Genomic DNA, 26164 nt, shown 5'->3' with positions numbered 1-26164 from the left:
AGAGAGTGGCGACATTTCCGTTGACTTTCACTGGTATTTCACCAGCATGATTAGTGTGTTAGCCGTCGTTAATGTTATGAATTACACCTGTATTTGATGAGTCAGGATGTCAGTAATGAGAAAGACCTTCTCATTTCTGAACCTCAGTCTCTCACTCTGTCTCTCTCCATGGTGCTGAACAATTCAAAATAGTTTTCTAATTAAACAATGATAATTTTACACTTGCCTCATATTTTAAATATGTTTAGGTAAGAACATCTGTGATAGAATATGTCTTATAGACCCTCTTTGATTACAGCCTGTAAAGTGTAAATATTTTATATATGGGGTACTAATGAAATACTTTGTTTTTTAATTTTATTTATTTATCCCATTAATAAGTGAGGAACAGAATTAGAGCAACTTATATTAATACAAATTTGGCAAAAAATGACTGAAATGTTTGAAAATGTTTCCTTTGTGTTGCATTACCAGACTACAGATGTAATAGCAGATTTGCTACCACAAATATTTGATTTGTGAGAAAGCTTTGAAAAGTTTTGATGTAAACTGTGAAAGTAAAACATACAACAAATTGTAACCCTTTATTTAGCATTGGTCAGCCAATAATAATTGCTTCAGAACACAAACTGGACTATTGATTTGCTAACAGAGTCAGGATATGTCTGGCTTGATTGCAGCATCAACTCCCTCTCATCCTGTCATATGTTGGATAATACACAATATTTGATATTACTTTTAAAGGTGGTTGTAGCACTGTTTGTATGGGTGGCTTTTCTTCAGGGTGCTTGTGATGCATATGGTGCCATACAATATTAATTAACTGTATTTACATAGTAAAATATTATTTAATTAGGCCTTAAAAGCCTCCTGGTTAAGTCTGTTTAATGAAAGTATAGAATGCGACTTTTTAAAATATTTTTTCCCCCCAAGGTGGGTCTTTTTGGCCTTTCAACAATGGCACTGAGTGCCCTGATGCTGAGAGGCCTCCTGAGGAGAACAGGATCATCCACCATCTGCCAGTCCTCCCAGATGACCACGAAGAGGAAGAAGAGATTGACATCATTGGTGATGAGGATGGGATTCAGGAGGCTGGGCCTTGTGGAGGTAATAGAGACAGTGAGAGGGATAGTGGTCGAGATCAATATTAGTATTGGTATCTTAAAAGTCAGAAAGATTACAATACGATGTGATGCAACTATCACAGAAGATGGAGTGGCCTATGGTAATGTTTCACTCAAATCTGTTTCTATCATCATTAATATATTTAATATTCCAAACATGAATCAATGATATTAATCACTGTATACAATACACAAAATTACTTCACAAGGCTGTACAAGGTTTTTTGTTGGTAAATCCTGATGGGTCTGAATCCCACATTTACAACATTTCCGAGCTACATGAGTCATGTGACCCGCTGTCGCAACTCTTCTTCTACACGGCTCTGGATGTAGCCAGCTGGTAGTAAATGGACTATCCTCCCCGCCCAGCATCACACAGCAGTCTCTCCTCTTGTCAGAGGAGGGTAGACCGGGAGCCGAGGACCCACTGTCGCTACAGTGCAAAATAACGAACTCAACGAACGTTTCGGAACATTTTGGACACGACTTTTCTGATGTTTTCGGGTGTCAGGTTGTCGGCAATGAAGTCGTCACACAGTCGCCCCTCCAGAGTGGGTAGAAACCCCTTCGCCCACGAGCTGAAATTCACCATGACAGAAAAAATAAAGGTAAGACCATTAAGATAACAAATGATAAATTAATTGTGTACTGTTGAATACATACAGCAGACCTGTCAACTCTCATTTTCCCGAGTTTCCTCCATTTTTTCACCCTCTCCCATCGTGCTCGTGTTTAATAATTTCCCCTGTAAATCTCCCGTATTTCCCTTTTTTGTTTTTACAGTCATACGCAGGACTGTAGTGAAGACTAAACGCACGTAAACGCCGTTCACCCACTTCTGAAATTCAGAAATAGCGTTTACGCAGACTGTCCATCACTTTACAGCTGTTAGCTCAGACTGCCTTCCTACCGCACATTCTGTTGTAGAGCGCTCGTTTTGTTGTCCGTTTGAACATTGTAATGCTCGTATGAGACACGGAGGATATTGTTAACACGGAGCGACCAACAGTTTACCGGCCATTCGTGCTACGCGGATGTTTAAAACGAACGAGCCCTTCGTGCTGAAACTAGCAGGTAGACTGGAACCGCTTTCATGAGACAGACGGATGAATCAGAGTTCAGAGGATCTTACATGACATTAACTGACATGTGCGGCATCAAATCATAATCTGTTAGACAAAATACAACGAAGTAAGTAGCCAGAAAAGCTCTTCAGTGGAATAGATTTTTATTATTTTTTTAATTGACACCTAATCAGTGCTGCTTGACCGTCCACTGTATCAAGTGCTGCTGCTAGTTAGCTTGACTGCTGATGCATTCCCACTGTGTTGTTTGTCCACAATTACTGTTATTAACACCATACAAGTTAAAGTTCAGCTTCATGCTCACTCAGACTTTTTAAAAGGAAGACTTTTTAAATTTAAGAATGAGTGAAGGAATCAGGAGAGAGGAGACAGAAGTGAGGAAAAATTGCAGGATGTAATAGTGTTGAAAGAAAAACAAGGAGACAGTAAAGAAGACAACTAATTCAAGATCTAAAGAAATGGATTAAGGAGGGAACAAAAACACAGAGGCATCCAAGGTGTCAGGTGATGGAGAGACATCAATAAATTCAAAGTAGGAAAACTGGTAAGAAACTTAAACCTGTATCTAGATGAATTACTGTTCTGGTGAATATTTTTGAAGCCACAATCTGTTTGCAAAATGTCAAAAACGCAAATCCAAATATAAACTAAAGGGCGTCCCCACCAACAAAAGTTAAAGCACAAGATTGAAACCTGCTATAAAAGGATTTACAGATCTTTTAATACAGGCACTAACGCTGCACAACAACTCGATTTAACATTAACATTCTTAAGCCGTTAAAATGTTGTTGACTTCAGTAACTGTACCTTAACCAAACAGGTGAGACGCCAGCAAAAAAAAAAAAAAATTGCTGTGCAAATATTTAAATACCTGGGGGAATATTTTTCCCATTCCTGACAAAAGACATGTTAGGAAACAACCATGCATTTTTGCAAGGTGTGTAGGTAGACTTAAGTGTTGGTCATGGTGGGAAAAATGATGTTAACCATTATGCTGTTAAACATAAGCGTGCCAAAGAAACCACAAAGAACACATTAACCGTCCGGTCAATTACAGCAGGGCAGGCAAAGTAAAGGCACCTGGTGATTAGATCTCTGGAGCCGAGTGAGGAAACCCTTCTCATAACGTAAGAATTATGGTCAGGTGGTATCCTGGAAAATCTCCCTTATTTTCAAAGCCCAATGTTGACAGGTATGACATACAGCAATATATACACGCAGCCATATGTTATATATCTTCTTTGGCTGTGAAAAGCTATTTGAAGGGACCCTTTTTGTTTGTTGTATAACTACACCTGAAGTTTAGGTTTATAGGGTTTCCTCAATGTTTTCCTGGTTGTAGTTACCACAACAAATGAGCAGTCCATTTAATTACAGCATTAATTCAATATCTTCATGTCAAACACAACTTAAAGAGAAAAACCATTTGTTCAGCAAAGTTTAAATACATGCAGTCATTTCATAAATCTTAGACCTTTAATAGCCCCCCAATCCATGCTGTGTGTTTATTTCTTTAAGATTTTCCCCAGCTTTAGCTTGGCAGAGGGTCTGTATTCCCTGCTTCATACGTGTGAAAAAGTGAGGAAGCAGTTGCACTATAAGGCTCATTGTTATCAATCTGACCATGATAATTGTTTAGCCACCAGTTGGTTTGTGAATGTGTAAAGACACCTGTGCAGCCTTAGATTGAGCTAATATTGGTAGGAAGGATAACAAATAGTATCAATCACATGTATCATTTATTTCTTTCATATTTTCGGTCATTCAGTTCATGTAACTTGCCATGCCTCCACCTCATAGGCTCCATTATGAGTGTTATGTGAAACTAATGGTATCACTGTGGGGCCAGCCACTACCCCACATTTTCCTGGAAGGATTTACCAAGCATGAGTTGAATGATGATTGACCAAATTTGCATGTCAAACATTTGCATTAGATTTTCGGTGATGCACCTGCTGACTGTGGGAAGTAGATTGCACTTAATTGCACTCCAAACAACATGCATGTTTTTCTACATCGTTAAACTGTTCACCTGTCACGCTGATATGCTGACGAGGGTAACGTGCATTTCACTTCCTCCCGCATTCTCCCTCTATCAGTCAACACTTCTCTGTTTCTAGCCATTTGTTTTGGCTCATACAAGTGAATGTAAGCACGCATACTGAACATACACACAAGCTCGCAGTGTATACACCTGGGTGTTCACTCTGTGGTAAACAAGTGGACGGCTAACTGAGTCTCTTGTATACTCCGATAGACCAAATTAGACTGGATCAGTTCACAGGATGGGGTAGCAAGAGTGACTAATGGCTTAGGTCAGAAGTTAGGGTCTACTAGGTGGGATGACTGATACTTAAATACTGTGGTAGCACATTTAAAAAAGACGCTTAATGAAGTACATAGGCTACTTATTAGAGGAAACTGTGTGCGCTTGGCCAAACATGAACATGGAAGTGGTAGTAGAGATACTCTTAATGGTTCTGCAACAGATGGACAGTCAGCCATTGAAATTGATGGACGGCAGTCAGGCTGAAATGCGTCCTCATCAATCAACCAATGGATCAATGGACTTTCATGCTTGGTGATTGGTGGGATCTGCTGACAGCATGAGACCTGGAGACACACTGCTAATGTAGTTCGACTGACCAACTGAAAGTCATTTCTCCTATTGTCATACTAAAACGAAATGGAAATCATCACCCTTACTGGTGCACGGCTCTATGGATGGCAATATCATTTAGATGGTTGAACGATTGGTTGGTCAGTTGGTTGGTCTGAAATACTATATCTCAACAACTAGTAGATGGACTGCCATGATATCTGGTGCAGATATCCATGGTGATGGTGCCCTGAGGATGAATCCTAGTGACTTTGGTGATCCACTAACTTTTCACCTAGCACCACCAGCAGGTCAAATTTGTACTTTTCCTATGAGATATCTCAGTATGTACTTGATGGGTTGGCACAAAATTTTGTACAGATATTCATGTTTCCAAGAAAATGTTTCAAAGTGACTACGGTGAGCCTTTGGTTTTTTTCTAGTGCCACCATGAAGTTAACATTTATGATCAATTGTAATAACTTTGGTGGTTACTTCATCTAGCACGTCCCATCAGCCTCAGCTGTACTTTGTCTTTAGTGCTAATTAGCAAATGTTAGCATGTTAATGTGCCAAACTAAGGTGGTAAAAATGGTACATAATACTTGCTTATTTTTACATAAGCATATTTAGCTTAAAACTGCCTCACAGAGCTGCATGTATGACTGCGGACTCCTAGACTAGTTTCTGAGAGTGGAGTAGACTGGAAACAAGTAACAAAGATGTATTTTTTTCTAGAAACTCTTTTCATTTTTTTTTGCAGCCGTACAATCAGACAAGAAGAGGAAGTACACTCCCTCTACTCTACCCCATCAGGTCGATCTGTTCAGCCTTTTTCCCATATCCCCAGGGCCCGGAGGTGCCTGCTCTCATTCAGAGCAAAATATACAAAGCACAAGGCTCAGGAAATTGGCCCTTATGTTGGTGCAGTCAGTTCCCAACAATAATGCACCACTGAGGCAAGCGGTAAACTCAGGCTGTTTTCCTTTTTGGTTTTGCTTGCTTTCACAGCAGCAAACTATGCTTAACTAACAACTTCAGTTGGGCTCAGTGAATGCTGTAACTACATTTTTCCCAGTGCTGTTGTTGGGGGAATGTCTTATTAGTGAATGTTTTTGTCAATTTGCCATTGGAGTTTGCAGTAGTTGTAAACAGTTATGCGTTCGTCCGGTAAATGTAAGCTGCACCATGTGTGTCTCTGTGTCTAGTTCACACCTCCCACTGCCTGCTTCTAATATGGCAGTGAGGTGTGTTTTTCCACTTCAGACACGTGTGTGTGTGAACTCACAGGGTCACACGTAAACAAACACGAGCTCTGGCAGAGCAAAAACATGACTTCCTAGATGCCGTAGGCTTTAAAGCTATATGGCTGCATGCCGCGTGTGTCTGATATATAGAGAGGACAAGCGCTGCGTGATGCATAAGCACATTCCTCCCCCTGGCACTTGTTCTTCCTGGAAAATCTTTTTTTCTCTAACTTCCAGCAAATGTGATCAGCAGCAGACCAACTAGGTCAGCAAGTGAAACAGACAGTAGTGCTCAATCCAGCTGAGTCACACATTTCTGAACAGTGAACATCATACAGACATGGCTGCCAACGCTCCAGCTCACAGACAAAATACCTGTGACATTTGATAGAACTGCAATGTCCAGAGACTGAATTGGGACACTTCTCAGATCTCAATAAATACCTGAAATAATTCTGGGGAAATGGCATATTGGATATTTATATCTATATATATTGGATATGGATATTTTTGGCTATTTGAGTATCAAAACTTAATCTGCTTGTGCACAGTTGTTGTGTTTGTGTCAGCTCTATTTTTAGAATTTTTTGTAAATTTCACGGCAAAGACAAATAATTACTAATACCTGATGTGACTTATACAGTGTGTGTGTGTGTGTGTGTGTGACAGATTTTAAAGCCTATGACAATGCGGACCTAATTCCCATTTACTGGCCTTGTTACTCCCTGCCTGACACACAGCCTAGATCTGTACATCAACAACATGACAAACAGAAGGAGAGGTTGAGTGCTTCCTGGGTCCTCAGGTGGAAATTAAAGCACACTTCCCTCCGCTCATTGAAAACAATTAGCTCAGAGCGATTAGCCCTCACTACAGGGAAGAAGAGCAGTTGAAGGTGTGCTGGGCCTCATTGCACAGGGGAGTTAGGTGTTATGTGGCAAGGCTATGGAAAATTAGGTAATAGTATGTTGGTGTAGATAGGCTAAACACAGTTTATAGTGGCTTTTTTCAGCCTGGATATGAAAGATAAAAATACTATTATACTGGTCCCCATGGCAAGTGGCATAACCCCCCATCCTCTCCTTAGTCAATCAGTATTGCAGGCTGTGAAGCTGGGGGACTTGTGAGAGAGAGCTTTTTAAAAACAATCATCAAAATTGATGCAGCTGAAGTCAAGATATCTTAACTTTAAGTCCCTGTACGGGTCAAATTCCAAAAACACTGGAACGCTGGCTCCTACGATTCCCATAATGCAACTAATAGCATCATAAGTACCGCCCAGTAAATGCCCACATCTTTCAAACTGGATGTCACAATGCAGGGTTTCTGTTATACAGTACTGTGCAAAAGTTTTAGGCACTAAAAGTAAAGTGAGAATCCTTACAAAAATATTGCTATAAATTGTTTTAATTAATCAATTAACTTCTTACAAAGTTGAGTAAACAGCAGAAACCTAAATGAAATCTATATTTGCTCTGATAACTCTGATGACATCATCAGGGTTATTTTGGCAAACTTTAGAGAGCTCTATTTAGAGCCACAGAAGACTACTCTTTTCAAATAAGATTTAAGTAATGATCAGACTGAATGTAAATAGAGATGAACCTTATGTAGCATGCTTTTAGTGAGGTGGCTCTCCTTTCCCCCGTCCCCCGCATCTGTCCCTGCTGCTTGACGATAAACTCGCCCCGCCGTGTGACCGTTTATACATATATAGGTGATGGAATGTGTCAGATGTTTGTCATTGCATGTTGTGCACTTGCATGCCTGTGTTTGCATTAGAGTGCAGCTGACTGACATATACGGCACGTGTGTGTGTGTTTAGAAAGCGGAAGTGTCGAGCTATAGGAAGGGCTGAGTGACTTCATGCCTTAATGGCCCCTGACAGCTTTAATGCTGCCATATGTACAAACAGATGTGTGTGTTTTAGGAGACAATGGCTCCATCATGGCTTCCCAGAGTCTTCTGAATATTTTAGGTCCAACAGAACGGCCTAACAAGTCACTGAATTTTTCCCTCAGGTTTTTTTTTTTTTTCCCTCAAAGACATTTGCTGCTACTTCACATTTGCTTTATGCCTTTTGTACATGTTATAGTTTCACTTATGTATAATATTGCAAGTACATAAGTAATTACTCTTAACTTCTATGAATCATATTTAAAGTGTAATTATCTCCAAAATCTGGTAACCTTTCCTTATAATTAGGCATCATCTTCTGATCAATGACATAAATAAATACAAAGTATAAAATATAACCATGTGTTTGTGTATTGTCATTTTATCTGATTGCTGTTTGAGCCTACAGTTCCCATAAAGCAATTCAATAGCATCTTTTAGACCATACCTGTCTTCTTTTTACTTGACATTTTTTAAACTCCACACTGTAACACAAGCTATCTGTTAAGACGTCTCAAGCCCAATTTGAAAGAACTCTGATAACATCATCAGAGTTTCTCAGACGTTGGAAAGCTCCCTTCAGATCCTCAGATTTAAAACTGCTGAGTAGCTCTCCTAACGACAAGTAAACTCATCTTCATGTGTAAAATCAGCTGAGTCCCCCTTAAACACATTGTGTTTTGCCCAGTCTTGCACATTAGAGGAGGCTTTTGAGAGAGGGTTCACTGCTATACTTACAAAAATATAAGGAGTACAGTAACAGATTACTGTGCTCAGAGAATAAAAAAAGGAAGTCACTTTTATAATAGATTTGGGGTTTGTGCTACTTATGAAAATCTCATTTCTTTGACAAGTGAGCTCAGTGCTGCAGAGGTGTATTTTTACAGCAGATTTCAAGCTGTTAGCAGTGGATGGAGTAGTGTACTCATAAAACACTAGACATCGCTCCCCTCTACCCTGCCCCAACTCATTCTCATGCCACCTCCTGAGAAAATGTCAGTGGATCCTCCCCTGATGGATTCGTTAAGCTCTGATGATGAGTGCACTGTGCATCAGTCATGGGGGTGGGGAGGCAGGAAGAGGCGTTAGAGCATTATAAATCACCCCCATTTCTGTTTATTTATTAATATAGCCCTGCAGTGTGCACCTGGGCTCCTCCAGAGAGAGAGAGAGAGAGAGAGAGAGAGAGAGAGAGAAACGCACAGGGAAGAAAGGAAAGATGCTACAGGGAGGAGCGGGGGCGGGGTGCGCTATGATAAATGAAGGTGCAGCTGAGCAAATAGACATGAGATTGATGGACGGATGGATAGTTGAGGAGAGATATTCCTCTGGGATGAGATTGCAGATTACTGTAAGGCGGGCGGGGACGTTGATGAGACAGGAACGAGGGAGCGAGATGAAAGTGTGGGATGAAGAGATCGAACAGAGGTCGGACAAGGGAGAGGAAGGGGCTTAAAATGTCACTCAGTCTGAATTAACACTGGAGGCCGTGACTCTGTGACCCTGTTAACACACATACACACCACATCTCCCTCATTACACAGTAAGAGAAAAGGCATGACAGGTCAGTCAGCTGACTTCTCATCTCTGCTGTGGCACTCTTTTAATAAACTTTATTTCAGTGAAAAGACTTGTACTGCATAACCAGAGGTTGGATTTAGCCTCACACTCTGTTTACAGAGTTGCCTTATCTTATTTCCTACCCAACTATTATCTCACTGGTGTTATGCAAAAAGCAAAAGCTCTTTTCTGATCATACAAAACAGTCAGAAATAAAAGCAAATGTTAAGGAAATCCCCTCAAATTAATTTACAGGATAAACTTTTTGAGATGCAGCATTTTGTTTTCAAGAGGATCCTGACAAGTCATTACATTTTATTATTTGATGGTGTCTACAATAAACATGACAAATAGTAAATAGAAACAATAACAAAATCATCACCATTGCTGTGGCATTATATCATAATTATAGTCCAAAGCACAAAAAGGGGTTCCCACACCCAAATCAATCAATGCTCACACACTGCACACTGAAGAAGGCGTAGCAGAGATGTCTATGCATTTTTCCACCTGTGCTTGTATTGGACAAGTTAAATGAAATAAAAAGAAGACATCTAATTGATCTGTAAAAACTTACTCGAATAAGCTGTGTAATTAAAATGAATGCATATAAAAATGAAAGTGAACAAATTAATGTTTCATCTTGCATTTAAAGACAGTAAATTAAGACATCCCAGAAAATGTACACAGACTAAATAACACTTATTAAGTTAAAGTGGGAACTATTATCTGCATAATCCAAAATAAGTTGCAACAACTGAGTGACAAACTTTTTTCTCAAAAGAAAAACTGTGTTTGGACTCAGACCTCATTTTACAATTTTTATAACAGCATTTATGTGGAGGTTGAAGGAAACCTTTGAATCAATAAGAAAACCAAAGTATTTTATGGAGTAAACTTGTGATAAATTACTGCATGTAATTAAAAATGTATTTGAAGATCTGTTGGTTCTCTGTTCAGTGCAAAGAAATATACAATATATTGGTATAAAACCAGCTCTGTACTGTATCAGAATCATACTGACGTTAATACTGAATTTCATTAATGATTTGTTTAATGACTTTTTAGATCCAAATACAATCTAACCTATATTTCCCCAGTGTTGTCTAACAATAGATTAGTTGTATGATATAAACCTGTATATATAGGACATACCTTTAGGCTCCAGGGTTTCCACACCAAGCAAGTGTGAGTTGACCATGACTTTTAGTGTGTCTTTGACTGGAAGGTGGTTGTTTTTTCCTTCCTGAATGCACAAAAGGAATGTGGTCCCCTCTTCCTGACACCGTAGGGCGTGAATGCATACTGTATCTCCCTGCCATAAAGGAATGTTGGGTATGCTAAAGACAAAGAGGCATGTTAAATGATGGTGGAAAGACAGTGGAATGGTAAAATTACGACTGTCCATATCTCTAGCTCTCCCTTTATGTTGCTCACATACAGTTTGTCTCTCTCTCTCTCTCTCCAGATAGGACTGATGTCAGTTACAGTGTTCCCAGTGCGCCTGCTACTGGTGTCCTTCCTCATGCTGCTGGCATGGCCCTTCGCTTTCACTGCCTCGCTGGGACGTTCTGAGTTCGTCATTGAGCCACAGTCATGGTGGAGGAGGTGTGTATGTCTGTGTTGAATATTTATGTGTGTAAGAAAGTATTACATCGATTGTGTGCTACTAAGACATATGGAATCAACCACAGGGGTTATATCTTCTATGTATGTAGCATCGGTAGCAACTGATGTGAACCTATTTGAAGTGACAATGATCACATTAAAGCAACATGTGATTGGGATGATGGGAATATTTTATATTAAACACAAATCGAACTTCACCATTGGCACTAATGAAGTCATAAAGCCTTACATATACAAAACCCTACCTTTTAAATACACAGATAAATGCAAACAAAGAGAGAGTGTAGAAGAATAAACATTTGTGGTGGGTGTAAGACTGGAGGTTGAAGGAGAGCATTGCTTGAAACTCGGTATTAACTATCTGCATGTCCTTCATCAGGTTCTTAGACCTGAGTCTCCGGGTGATCATGCGAGCCATGTGGTTTTGCGGAGGTTTCCATTGGATCAAGGTGAAAGGGGAACGGGCAGCACCATCTGAAGTTCCCATCCTCACCGTGGCACCACACTCCTCATATTTTGATGCCATCCCAGTCACCATGACCATGTGCTCCATAGTCACCAAACTGGAGAGCAGGAGCATTCCTGTCTGGGGAAGTGAGTATCACCTCTACTGCACCTACAGTAGATGTAAGGTGCTCTTAACAGCATTCTCTCAATAATTAGTTGATTAAATCAGTTCTATTGTGGGTTTTTATATACATAACAGTAGCTTCATATTTAATTTTCCAAATTTAATCTTAGTTAAGACATAACTAACAACATTGTGTATTATTTAAAGACTGTTGGACAAGAGTGTCAAATGTGACTATAATTACATTTTTCTCACCAAAACCACTGTTTTGTGTTCTTGACCAGTAATTACAGATGCACTCATATTTCAGTGATATTTTAATCTACCACTGCTAAACAGTTAAACATGGTGGCGCTGCTACTATAGGACTATCACTGCTGTATCATCTGCATCATAGAGAAGGAGTCCTATGTGTTTAGTCTGTGAATTATGAATTAAGACAACTGAAAATGACTTGTTCAGCAGATAGGTTTGGCATGCAGACATTTGAAAAACATAACCACAGATTAGATTATAAAACAATCCATAACTATCACACAATCAGGAGGGTAGAGCTCTGCAGAGAGACGTGCACTGCTACGCTAAGGCAAATGCCACTGAAGCTAAATTTGATTTATAAAATGTGTAATACAAAAATTGACATACAAAAAAAATCTGATTTTAAAAATACAATTTGCAGCACACACACACACACACTATAGTTTAACTGTTTACTGTTTTCTTGGGAATATTTTTCTTAATTTTCTCCTCAGAATCTATTACTCTCCTTGTCATAATATGACCTTATTTACTGTAAACTATGGTGAACAGTGTCTTCCTGCAACAGGAAACATCAGCTTTTGGAAGTATTGGAACATAACATCAGGTCTCTACGGCTTACTGCCAAATTTGAGAAGTGGTTGCATCCTGACTCTTTTGATCTGACAATATACCTACAATTATTTAATTATCCTAACATGATTCTCACATTTAATCTTCTGTAAATCCAGTGTATACTTAACAAATGCCACCACTTTATTTCTTCGAGCTGAAAAGCTCTGAAGATTTACTTACTAAGTTTTTGTTTTCTCTCATATTCTGGCATTCATCCAAAATCTGCCTCTTCATCATTGTCCTCTCAGCTTTGATCAGCTACATCAGGCCAGTGTTTGTATTTCGCTCGGACCAGGACTCCAGAAGGAAAACTGTTGAGGAAATCAAAAGGAGAGCCCGGTCTGGAGGGGAGTGGCCCCAGGTAACATACATGAAAATAGAGGCACATAGGTAGACACACACGCACACACAGTGATCTAACCTCAGCTGGCACCACATGGGAATTGAAAGGTGATAATATAAACACAATGAGTCACACTCAGTTCACACGCATCAAGGCCTATTTTAAAACAATGGGTAAAAGCCAGATGCATTTGTTTGTGTGGTATATACCTTATTGTGTATTTGTTTATTCCAGATCATGATATTCCCAGAGGGGACGTGTACCAACAGGTCCGGTCTCATCTTATTTAAGGCTGGTATGTGTTCGGTCTCTGTCTTGCTTTAGGCTGATCGTGAAACCAGATGGAAGGTAGCCTCGTCTGTGTGTGTGTGTGTGAGTGAGTGTGTCTTATTGAACAAAACATACAGTTAGTACTTGTATACAGCAAGATTTTATTTGACTTTACTTTCAAACCAAACTGCTTAAAATATATAGGCTCTTGATCACTTATCATGTTATAAAATGGTACAAAAACACATTTTAATGACTCCAACACTTCTCAACTAGCATTTTCCCTTAAAACAATCTCATTCTTTTAGCAGAGCTATAGGGGACATATGATGATATTTGTGGTGCCTCTTTTCTTTTTCCATAGGTTTGTTTTTCTGTGCTTATTTCTATGGACCCAAATATTACAGTTCGCCCTGACATTTGTTTTTAGCCACGCTAGCAGCATGGCTCTACGAATGGCTGCGTTAGCCACTTTGGTCCCGACTGAAATATATCAAGAACAATTGGATGGATTGCCACGGGATTCCCCACAGGATAAATCCCACTGACTTTGGTGATCCCCTGACATTTCCTCTAGCACCGTTAGCAGGTCAAATGTTAGCATGCTAACATGCTAAACTAAGATAGTAAACATGGTAAATATAACTGCTAAACATCAGCATCTAAGCATTGTCACTGTGAGCATCTTTTACATGTTGTAAGCAGCTATTCCTAAGAATAGCCTCACAGAGCCACTAGCATGGTCATACTTTTAGTCTTGTTCAACCAACACACATCCCCAAGAGAGTTGTTTTCATGTTGTTTTCAGTTGTACATGTACAATATAATCCAGTCCTTCACCACTTCATTTCAGAAACTCATAGTGTTACTTTTAAGTATATTTAAGTTAGGAAAAAGAACAGTTTTTGTCCAGTGGTTACACTTATTGGTAGATCTCAGAAATGATCTGCTAGTCCAAATGAGGGTTACTGTCCGCCAGAGTAGCTGATACAATAACTGTGCAAACCACCGCTCAGAACAGTATTTAGTCGTTGTTTTAGGTGAATTCCAGCCCTGGGTGTGTTAATTTAGAGGCTGTAGTGTGATCACTTTGTTCAGTATTGCATGTAGTGGGTCTGTACTCGTACATAATTATTTATGCATGGAGTTGGCTGCATAGCTCCGTGGGTGTGTCCAGGTGTGGATGTCTGAGCAAATTAATTTTCTGTCAGTCCAGCAGGTTTATTGGTTCAGTGTGTTGCTTAAGGACATCTCAACAGGATACAAAACTGTTGCTCCCATCTCTCTGGCTTGGGCTTGTTTTTCTGCTTTTTGTGGTCCAGTCACCTCCTGTGTGTGTGTGTGTGTGTGTGTGTGTGTGTGTCCTGCATTAACCAAGTTATGCTGTCAGCCATTGTCCCCTGCCTGCTCTGTCTAATCCCCTTTCTTCCAGTCTGTAATTCTGTCATTCTCACTAAGCCCTATTGGTCACACTTTGTCCTGTTTTGTGTGTGTGTGTGTGTATGTGTGTGTCTGTTGTGTTTGTCCAGCTTGATCTGTCTGCTGTGTGTCCAGTCCTCTCTGGATGTGTCTCCTCTTGTTATGTCTCTTCATTGGCTCCCAGCACAACAAAGCAACTGTGTGTATGGATGCGTGTTTGTGTGTTTAGATGTGCATGTGCCACCTGTGCTGTGAACGTGCTCTGCAGATACCTCCAGTCCTTTTTCTTATTTTCAAAAGGCCTTTTTAATAGATTCATCACATTCATCTTCACCCTTCTCTTCCTGTCTGTCACATTATTATTGAGAGGTTGTAGCAGTGATCATTCTCATGCTCCTTTATGTTCTTTATGCTCCTTTAGTCTCATGTGCAGCTAGACCTATATAATAGGCCAATATTGTTTTATTAAAAAATCAGATGTCAGCCAGTTGTGTCATCTATATTGGATAAGGGAGACTTTCTTGATTATTACAGCTGCTCTGGTTAAAATATTAGTTCTACTCTCATTCACAGTATTTTGATCAGATTCTACACAAGGTTGTTCTCTGGCGTGGAAGTATTTTAGTCCACCACCTTCGTAGGTGTCATGTTTAAGTTGTAGTGAAACTGGTCTCACCCTGCCTTAAGGACCTGCTATCAACTTACATATGTACACGTATGTAAGCTAGTTTGAACATGTTTTTCAGCTGCTTTTTTGTAGTCCAGCCAAATGTAAAGAAATGTACAGTTTGTAGTGTGGTTAGCAATTGCAAAACCTCATATTTAATTTCTAGGAGACACTACTAATCCACTGAATACATTGTATCTAGTTTTCAAAGCCTGTACATGTTCATGTCTCATATGAGAAACACAGAGATATACAGAGAACATACAGCTGACATGTTCATATAGTGATGCAGTAAGATACCCATTTAATTGAACTAACTCAGACTGGTGAAGCCTCATATTAGCTTTGGCTGATACTAGGAAGGGATTTTTACATCTTTACATGAATTATTACAGTGACCAGTTACTCTTTCAATTTACACATTTACTATCCTTTAAAATATTAGCACAATCCAAAAAATATTGGTTTTGGACACATCCCTCCTAAGTCAGGCCTTCCAATATTGAATTCTAATAACTAGCGTACTTCTCTTATTCAAAGCTAACAGCGTAGCTTGAACAGGGTTTTGTCTAGTAATAAATACTGTATGGAGCTTCTGTCAGCTTGCCTGTCATCAGAAGGACATTATAGAGTCTCAATAGAGATGCTGTCTGCCAGGGCTGAAGGTTATTCTGAGGTTGGGAGCTTGTCACTCATCTAAACTAGTACACATGACTCAACCCAGTATATTGTTCTGTGTCTTTGCTGTGTTTAAATGAGATAAAATCTGTAAAAAAAAAAAAAACAAAGCACCAAAGCAATGTAGTCATGTTGGTATTTTTGTTCATATATGCATGTAGTAATTCAATAAAAATCAAATACTGGTGATTTCACAGTTTCATTTACTTTATTGACATACATAAATGGTTATCAGAAATAATATTCTTGATTCTCGATTGTCCTCTCTCTCTTCTCCTCTCTTCTTTCTTAGGTGCTTTCATCCCAGGACTCCCAGTGCAGCCAGTGGTGCTACGCTACCCAAACAAACTGGTAATCACCTTGCATTTAGTTATACCTTTCCTTTTCATCCTTTTCATGTCTCCACACATACGTGTAACTTCGACATAGTTCAAGGTTAGCCTGACTCCACCTACACCTACTTACACACACCTGTGATGTAATGGTTTCTTGGTTTCTTTCCCGCATGTTAGTATGTGTTCCTCTTGTGGGGAATGACTTCATGTACAAGTAGGATGATATTTCATCCTCCTCTTTCTCCCTCTCTATCCTGCTCTCACGCTCACACACACACACACACACACACACACACACACACACACACACACACACACACACACACACACACAGGTGTCATGTCTCTCTCTCAGCACCTCTCTTCACTCTGTCATGAATTATGCACCTCTTATTAACTAGCGCTTCTTGTCTGTTTCCCTAGAAAGCTTTTGTCACTGTTTCCCTTATTGCTGACTTTAGTCACTGTGCTCACTTTAGTGACAACATGGCAGTACCAGGCAGTTAAGTGAGGTAAAGAAAACATGAATAAACCGCTCTAACAGGGTAACTTGTCTTTAGTTGTATATTCCCGTCCAAGTCTTTATTTCTACGCCCAAAGAAATATTTGTTGTTGTCATTGCACTTTCCTAAGTTTGGGGACTCATAAGAGACACAATGGAGAAAACAAAGGTCAAAACTGATGGAGCAGAGGCTGGGATATGCTGACTTTTAGCCCCAAGTATGGGTCAAGCTCTAAAACCACCGGATCCTACCTTTCCCACAGTGCAACTTGATAATGTGTTCCATTAAACTCCCCATGCCTCCTAAATGCTTACTACTTTGAAACCCACACCTCCAGTTTGTAACACAGGCTTTCTGTGAAAAATATGACGTCTGAAGCCCAAACTTTGAAAAGCTCTTCCAGAGTCACATTATGCAACAGTTTCCACAGGATGGGTAGCACACGTCATGATGAATAAACCGAACTTCATGTGTAAAATTAGTGAAGTGCCTCTTTAATCAAGTTGCAGAGACTTTTACACTTTGTTTTAAGTTTCATGTTATAATCTGATCGCTGTAATGTTGTTTTAAGTGCAGACTGGCCTAAAAAGTTTAATCTTATATGCTACTATAAACATTCAGTGGCACATTGATTCCAGTAACACAGTACGGTATAAACAATGCCTAGTTTCTTGTGTAATGTAGAATTGCATCAATAACAACTGAAATGTAATTTGAGTTGCTGACTAAAAAAGTATTAAAACATCAGAATCACAGATTTCAGGATTTAACCAGTAGCAACGAGTAATCTGTATTAAGTAAGTGGTTCTTCAGCTATCCTCAGTACAAATAGACACACACAAAGAGAAACATAACAAACAGCAGTTCCAGGGAGTGAATGAAGTTGTAGGAAATTGACTTTATGAAATGTTTGTATGTGTGTGTGTGTGTCTTTGTCACGAGCCATTTCCTTTTCTCCTCTTCCTCTCCACAGGATACTGTTACATGGACATGGCAAGGTCCAGGAGCGTGAGTGTAACACACTTAACACACTCACAAACCACCACACATAGCTTCTACTTCCCTTTGCTAACTATGCAGTTAAAACACCAGTGACCTGTTTCTTTTAAAAAAGAAACATAGCGAGATGCTGCAGGGGAACCTCCATTATCTCCAGTACCATCTGTTCAGTCTTGTCTTCATCCATCATATTATTTCACTCTTTCTAATCTTGTATTTTCATGTATGGACAAAGCAAATTCTTCTGTCTACCAGGTTCAAGATCCTGTGGCTCACTCTGTGCCAACCTCATAATCCTATGGAGATAGAGGTGAGTATTTTGTAGGCCAGTATGTAAAACTTGATTTAGTTTTTAAGTCACAGTACCTTAAGTGCACAGTTTTGTGACTGTCTTTCTCTCCTTAGTACTTGCCTATTTACACTCCATCAAACGAGGAGAAGGAAAACCCTGCTCTGTTTGCCAATAATGTCAGGAAACTCATGGCCAAGTAAGTGTGTGTTGGTATAAATGTCATTGATCAGCATCTGATCTGTCAGCCTGTCGTTGCTTGTTTTGTATTAACATATCACACAGACAATCCTGTATATTATAGTCCTGATAAACATGTCCCTCCGTCCTGACAGGGCACTGGAGCTGCCGCTCACAGACCTATCCTTTGATGACCGCGACATCAGCCTATCACAGGGCCCACTGCGCATCCATGATTACAGCACCCTGCTTGAGTTCAACCAGCTGGTGTGTCGCTTAGGGTGAGTGGAGGGAGACTGGATGGACTGGTTGGACGGGTAGAGAGTGGGTGTGATTCAAGACTATAGGGCTTTGATGGTGAAGCAACACTGACACCTAATGGTAGCAGGGCGGAAACACATGGACCTCTGTCCTTTTCAACACTAATATGATTCAATCAATTAAATTCGGATGAAGGAATGTTTGTAGTTATATGTTCTGCCAAGACTAAATTTTTTTTTTAACTGCCGCGGATATTAGTTCTGTGAAATCAGGATTTATTTCCAGGGGATGAATTAAAATAGGGAAACTGTCATATCTATAAGCTTCTCTCTTGAGACTATTTGGATAATTAGAGAATATATGAGTGAGAAAGAGGTAGCACTGTTTTTTATAAAATCATCTGTCAGCATGTGTCTTTCTCATTTGAGCATAAATTCAAACTGCTTTGCTAATTAGTTCTAATATGGAAGAAGTTATCTTGATAAAAATGATCAGTATCAGTACTTGATGGATAATATGCACAGTGACAATATTCTTGTGATCATACACTGAGCATGAGGGAATCTTTATAGAGATGAGAGAGATCATATAATACCGACTGAATCATACGACTCATTTCATCATCTTAAGAAGTCACAGAGACTCTCCTTCGTTAGATCTTTTCAGCATTGATGTACTGCCTTTTAATTGTGACTTTTTAGGCAGAAAGATTGAGCTTTTATTTAGCAGTATTCCCAGAAATAAGCCACTGTGTCAAAGTATTTATAATTTTATTCATACTTTATGGTTTACTATCAATAAAAAAAGCTTGAATCAGAGTTAGAATCTTGTGAATTTAATATATTGTATGCACCAGTTTTATTATGTCAAAGTGAAACTAGATATTTGTTCTGAATTTAGCTTCCCACAAAAACACTCATCTTTTCAATATCAGTATTATAAGTGAAGTGTGGAGTACAGTCCACACAAAAGCAGCTGGGATCAGAATTACAATCATTAATTAATTTGTTTTGTTTGAAAAGGGCTTTTAAAGTAATCACAAGAGTCAGTTGCAGAATCTTTGGAGTTGTGATGATTAGTAGAGAAGAGAATACCATGATGGAAGATAAAAAAATCTAATAAATCTGCATATATTAGTACCCTTTTAAAGTAAAGTGATAAAGTGATATAATAAAGTGCAATAGTGGGCAAAACTGAAACAAATCTACTTTAAGCCAAAGGGGTGCAGGATTTTTGCAGGCCAACCAAAAAGAAGGTGACAAACCTTGTTTCAGTATATGTCATATATTTGTTTTTTAATAGTACGTGCTAACTAATGCATTGTTGCATTATGTGATTTCTCTGTGTTTTTCTCTGTTCCACTGTGTGTTAACAGGCTGAGAGCAGGGACCACAGACAAGGTGCTAGAAGAGCAGGCCAGAAGAGCCAGAAAGCTGCAGGGAGACAGGCTGAGTTTAGAAGACTTTGCCCAGTTCTTCAACCTGCCAGTTACAGACACACTCACACAAGTCCATAGCCTCTTTGACCAGGTAAAAAAACAGAGTTATTTCTATGAGCTTTATTTAAATTAATACAGGTAAACATAAAGAAATAAGATTAGATTAAAGTTGCAGCGCGGGACTTTTGTCTCCCCCTTCTGGAATTGTGAGTAATTAGAAAAACACTGTTGATGCTGTCGGCAGCTGCATATGTTATACTTTAAAGGAGAGACTTAAAAATGATAACAATAAACCACAACTCAGGTTGATACTTTATGTAGCTGAGGGCTAAAATACACTGTACCTTACAAATTAGCAGTAAAATCAATATTATCCTCTATATTAATAATAGAGGCCCTAAAATTAACCTCTATTGTAAATCCAAAGTTTAGATCAACTGTAGAAAAAGAAAAGTTACTTTGAACCTATCTACAGCAAAATATGATGTTTAACAATCTCAAAGGCAAATCCTAAATCTAGGAGAGTCACAATGGAAAAGTTAGCCTTCAATATCAGCAAGTAGGCAGTAAGAGGTGATTATTAACAACTGTGAGTTGGAGAGGGGGGGATATTTAGAATAGCTCAAATTTTTAGGCTGATAGTACCAGTTACTTCCTGCAGCACTTTAGTAGAGTTATTGTGTACTACCAGTTGACGATGACTGATCAGCACCCTCTTGTGGAGAATCTGTAGCTGACTGAATGTCTGTGACTTTGAGTTACAAGCCAGAGAATCTTTTTGGTGTTTTTATGGCTCCACACTGGCGACAGTCATGGCCAGAGGCTTTATGTTTTCCGTCCGTCTGTCCATCCAGGTGCGGAGGTGTAAGGGAAAGGGGCTGGGTCTTTGGCTTTTTCATAAAGATCAAGAGGGACTCTGTGGACAGGAAGGAGTTTGGTAACTCATTCTACTGCCGGGGATCTGCAGAAAAGAAGGGTCTGGCTAGCGACTTAAGGCCTGGTTGTGGTGGTGGTACCAGGCACCTTTTACTGGCAGGGCGTTGTGAGCAGGAGGGAGCATAGACCTGAATGAGGGAGTTCAGGTAGGCAGGAGCTGTTTTAATCGCTGTTTTGTAAGTGAGTGTCAAGGGTTTGAATTTGATCCTGGCAGAAACTGATATCCATTGGAGGGATATGAACAGCGGGGTGTCGTGCTGTTTTTGGCTGGTTGAAGACCAGATGTGCCACTGCGTTCTGGATCATCTGCAGAGGTTTGAGTGTGCATGCGAGGAGACCTGCCAGCATGGGCGTAGATATGGGTATGGACCAGCATGGGTTTAGATTTGGACATGTCTTTACCAATGTCAAAGTGTTGCTGAATTGTCCCTACCAATATTTTTACTGATCTAGAACCATCTTGCCATTTTAACTCCACATAATGTTAATGGTAAGACCTGTGCAGAGTTGCCAGGTTTGTGTGTTTTCTGCAAAAAGTGGGTTATAATGATAAGGAGTGAGACGGATGGGGGATACTCGATTACCTGGCAACCCTAAGCTTCAAACTGTTATGAACTGTCGACTAGCTGCAGCCGAAAGCAGCAGCAGTAGTGAGGTTGGTGAGGTTGAGAATGACTTCACTGGACAAAACTAACATCAGTCAGTTGATATTATATTTAAATTTTAGGTGTTAGCTAATTTGTGATCGTTACTCAGACGTGCCATTTCATTAAAGGTTCTGTATGTAGGAATCAGAAATTCCTTCTCATTAATGACACCTGTGGCCGTGAAATAAGCTATAGTCAACATCCTGGAGCACTCGCGTGTATGATTCAGGCCCAGGGCCTTCACATAGAAATCAGTCCACAGGCTGTTACATGCAACTGAGAAAGTTGGGGAAGGTCTCATTTTTTACGTTACATTATGATTATGTTACAAACAATTAATACATGTAAATTGCTTCACAATTCTACACATAGAACCTTTAAACAACTCAATTACTGTGGGTGAAAATGCGTCTCAAAGCAAATTGAGGTCCTTTTCAAAGAGGGACCAAAGTGTCACTGACAGCTGAGCTTAGCTAATAAAAGTGTTCTGTATTTAACTTCATGATGTTACAGAGACACACAGATCTCCCTATCAGTGAAGGGCGGATCCTGAGATACTGTGCTTGGATAAATTCTGTTTTATTTACAGGCAATTCCATAGGCCAAAAGTAAAGGTTCTTAGGGTTGCATAGTCTGCGACAGATGTGATTTTTTCTGATGACCTTGGAAGACAGAGATGTCCTTGTAGCACATGTTGAGTGAGGCAGGCTATGAGGACTCGCACAGATAGACTCGAAGGTCTTTACCCACTTCAGTCTTAACACAATAAGGGCTGACACTTCTGCTGATGCTACAGTGCAGCTTGTGTGTTCAGTACCAGGAAGTACCGCAGCTGAACCTGCCCCTTTTTGATTATCACAACAATACAGCAGATAGAAGGCGCAACCCACGTTGGCTAACCCACCTATCAAAACTCAGAGAATCAAACTAGGAAGTGCCTGCCCCAACAAAGCCTGGCAACAGCCTAAATTCAATTTAAAACTCAAAAACAAAGTTTCAAAATCACTTATCAACTGACCGCTATCTCCTATGTTCTTTATCAGAGCTTGTTCATACTTAGACTCAAGGATGAACTGATTAGATTTTGATGGTCAAAGGTCAAGGTCACTGTGACCTCACGTCCGTCCCATTCTCATGAATGCTCAGGAACGTCTGGAGGGAATTTCATTACATTTGGCACAAGCTTCCATTTGGACTCAAGGACTGATTAGAATTTGATGGTCAAAGGTCCTCACAAAACATGTTTTAGGCCTGTTTTAAGAACTGATACACTATTATGACAAAATTTCACACTAATGTCTAATAGGATAAAATGATGAAGTGACGACATTTTATATCCAAAAGATCAAAGGTCAACTTCACTGTGATATCATAATGTTCTGCAAAAACACTTTCTGGCCATTATTGTTATATGCTATATGCTGTAACACAGGGATGGAAGGGGAGATTCTGACCATTGTGACCGGATACTGAATTGGTGACACCAATCTTGAGTACTGTCCACCTTGAAACTGTGGTGATTGTATAGATCTTCTGTGCTGTTGGGTAGAAGATGTGTAAAACATCCATGTTTTAGAATTTGTAAATTCTTTGCAGCAACATCCATATCTGAAGCATTGTCTACTGTCATGGCGACAACTTTGTGTTTTATCAGAATCAGCTTTATTGGCCCAGCATGTGAACATATACAAGGAATTTGACTGTTTTTTGTCTCTCTTAATGAACTTACACGTTAATAGACATACAGCAGAACAAGAACAACAAACTGAGGCAGGGGGAAAAACAATGAATAACAAGCTAGAAAACAACAAAATGAATAGTTTTCCAAATACACTTGACTAGGGAGGTTTGCTTACTACTGTAGCTGAGAAAATGATCTTGTGATGAATGAGTGAAGAGCCAGGGCTGAAATACTTGAGAGGTGATGAGCGGATTGAAGTCAGGTGTTAGATGAGCTAAGTCACTTTGTTCATAGAACAGCAACCCAAATCACATCATGGTCACTGTTGATTTGGACCCGAAGGTACTTGTAAGAGTCCACCCTCTTCACTTCCTCTCCCTGGATGACAACCAGGACACGGGGCCTCCTCTTCCTCCTCTGGTAGTCCACCATAACCGCATTGGTTTTGCTGATATTGAGCTTCAGGTCATTATCGTTGCACATGTGATGAAGCTCTCAGTCCTCTGTACTCCTCTGTAAAAACAGTCTCTAAGTGAAGAGAGCATGTTTCTCAATGGAAATTATTCACTGGAATCAAAAATTAGACTTTTTATTAAATTCCTTCAAAGTCAAATATTGTATGAGTCTGGACAGACATGGATATAAACTGCAATTTGACTGGTTGATGGAGGCGTACAATTGCGAGGCAGTATTTCTAGTTTAAAGATATAATGAAATGCTTTATCCACTACATGATTTCAAGCTAGAAATTAGGGTTTTTTTTCATAACAGGATCCGATTAATTTCCTTGCTACATCTCCTCACTGAGATATTTTTTCCCCAGCATGGAGATGGGCAGATAGACATCAGGCACTTCGTTATAGCGCTGTCGACTGTTTTCCGGCCATCAAAGTCAATGGAGACCCTCAAACTGGCCTTCAAGGTAGAGAAAGCACATTTACCATCAAATTTGGGTTGAAGTAGGTTTTAACACATTGCACTAAGAATATGTTTTGGTGTGCAGATGTATGAGAGCGAAGCGAACGGGGAAGTCCTGGAACAGGAGCTCGCTGCCATCTTGGAAATAATGCTGGGAGTGGAAGAGGTGGAACTTTCTATGCTGTTTTTAGATCTTGAAGGACCTGACACGGACAAGATCACATATGGTAAGACTCACTTTTCGTTTGTGACAATTTTCATTATAAATGCTATGGCATTTTTAAACATCAGTGCAAAAATGTCAAATTAATTGTGATACCATGGTACAAATGAGATCATGGTGGAGATGATTGACAGCTTGTAGCTCCGTGGCTTCACTGAAGAGGATAAATACCGTCTGTTTGAAGTAATTTTTTTTTTTTTTTATCCAGGGTTTCATCTACCATCTGCCTTTTTCTAGAAACTTTCAAAGCTTTATTGTCCTGCATTTTTTCCCTTATTATCATAAAACCAATCCCAATCCAGCAGATTTCCTAACTTCACATAATATGTATGTAGACATGTAGCTGTGAATCTTCTCTTTAATGGTCTCGAAACATCAAAGTAATTATAGTGATGCATGATTGCATGAACAAGCTAATGACTTATTGATGTTAAAATACTTCACATTGCACCTTAAATTTAAAAAAGTGATAAAATAGAAAAAGATACAATAATACATAATATAATAGTGCAAATGCCTGACATTTGCAGACAGCAGTAATAACATTTAACACCTGCTTCTATCTCTTGCTTCTTTTTCCAGATGAACTTCATGATTTTATAGAGCAGCACCCACACTTTGTCCTGGATTACCTTGATTTTAAAAACCACCCGCGCAAATTCTGCGTCGGCCGACCTAAGAGCTGCAATGGCCAGAACCATGACAAAGACGACTGAATTATGGACTTGAGATATCCCACTACTCTATTTCTCTTCTCTCTCTGTCATAACAGCATCTTCACATGCTGCAGTTTGCCTACCACCTTTGTGCCTTTTAAGTGCAGGGAGGGAAAAAGGCAAAAGAGTGCTTGGATGGGAGGAGAATAACAGAGTAGTTACTGTAGGAAGTGTAAAGATGAATCATGGCAGCACAGATGATGGAGATGGAGTCAAAATCTCTACACCATCACTCCATCTTTTTTTTTTTGGCCTTTCTTTGTTTTTACTCTGTATCATGATTTAAAGAAACTTGTTTTATTAAATGATCTGCAAATATATTATTTATTTTAAGATTATTTTCTTATATATTAAGTATTAAGATATTTATCTAATTAGTTGATGAAAGGGTTTTTTTTGTCAACTTTTTGTTTAGCACTGTTGTTGATCTCAGGCAAACAAACACTAGCACATCGCCCATTCCTGCTGCTCATTATTTACATACTGAAAACTTCAATTTCAGGTTTTAAAAAAAAAAGAATCAGGATATACACCATGCTGCCATTCAGACTGAGCCTGTGATGTTTATACCAAAATTGTAACACCAAATACTGCAGGAAAAAGCTAAACCAGCCTCTTAATCCAGAGAAATCATTCCTTACTTCAAGCAGCTATCTCACTGCCATGGTGTACAAACCAAAAAAACCTTACAAAACAGTTTTTCTAGGGATGATTAATAAATACTGACATAGTTTTTGTCCAACTATGTTTTTCTGGTAGTATGATGAGTAATGTAATAGCTATTTCTGCTCAATTTTGATGTCAGTGCTGTTTTCCAAAAAATGTTTTGTCCATCTCCAAATAAAAGGAAGGTCTCGCTTTTCTAAGAACAACATATTAGAGGACAACACCTTTGCATTTCTAAATCACCAAATCTTTCAAAAAAAGAGATAACACACATATCTTCACTTTCCTAAACCCCCTGTTCATTTCTCTGCTGGTTTAAATATTGATCTCAGATGGTTTACGCTGGACTGACACATTTTTTGTATCTTATTACTGGAATGGTATTTTTTTTTCAAGTACTAATTCTCAATAA

The 26164-nt window shown here is 39.3% G+C and overlaps 1 protein-coding gene across 1 annotated transcript; it reads left to right on the top strand.

Moving 5' to 3' along the window:
• The first annotated feature begins 1419 nt into the window (after positions 1 to 1419).
• On the top strand, positions 1420 to 25962 carry lpcat1 (lysophosphatidylcholine acyltransferase 1). Its single transcript, XM_044336498.1, has 14 exons — positions 1420 to 1732; positions 10980 to 11119; positions 11520 to 11734; positions 12833 to 12945; positions 13162 to 13222; positions 16254 to 16312; positions 17772 to 17806; positions 18053 to 18107; positions 18203 to 18285; positions 18422 to 18547; positions 19903 to 20056; positions 24053 to 24151; positions 24233 to 24374; positions 24953 to 25962. The coding sequence occupies exons 1-14, from the start codon at positions 1619 to 1621 to the stop codon at positions 25084 to 25086; spliced, it is 1530 nt and encodes a 509-aa protein (XP_044192433.1). The 5' UTR covers positions 1420 to 1618; the 3' UTR covers positions 25087 to 25962.
• The last annotated feature ends 202 nt before the right edge of the window (positions 25963 to 26164 follow it).

Source organism: Thunnus albacares, chromosome 19 (assembly GCF_914725855.1).
Source record: "Thunnus albacares chromosome 19, fThuAlb1.1, whole genome shotgun sequence".
NCBI classification, from domain to species: Eukaryota; Metazoa; Chordata; class Actinopteri; order Scombriformes; family Scombridae; genus Thunnus; species Thunnus albacares.
Note: the sequence above shows the minus strand (reverse complement) of the source record. Positions and strands in the feature narration are given on the sequence as shown.

Coding starts and splice junctions, on each gene's coding strand:
- lpcat1 (XM_044336498.1), top strand. CDS start 1,619: ATGTTTTCGGGTGTCAGGTTGTCGGCAATGAAGTCGTCACACAGTCGC. Junction 17,807..18,052: donor ACATGGCAAGGTCCAGGAGC/GTGAGTGTAACA, acceptor TCTGTCTACCAG/GTTCAAGATCCTGTGGCTCA. Junction 18,548..19,902: donor CAGCTGGTGTGTCGCTTAGG/GTGAGTGGAGGG, acceptor GTGTGTTAACAG/GCTGAGAGCAGGGACCACAG.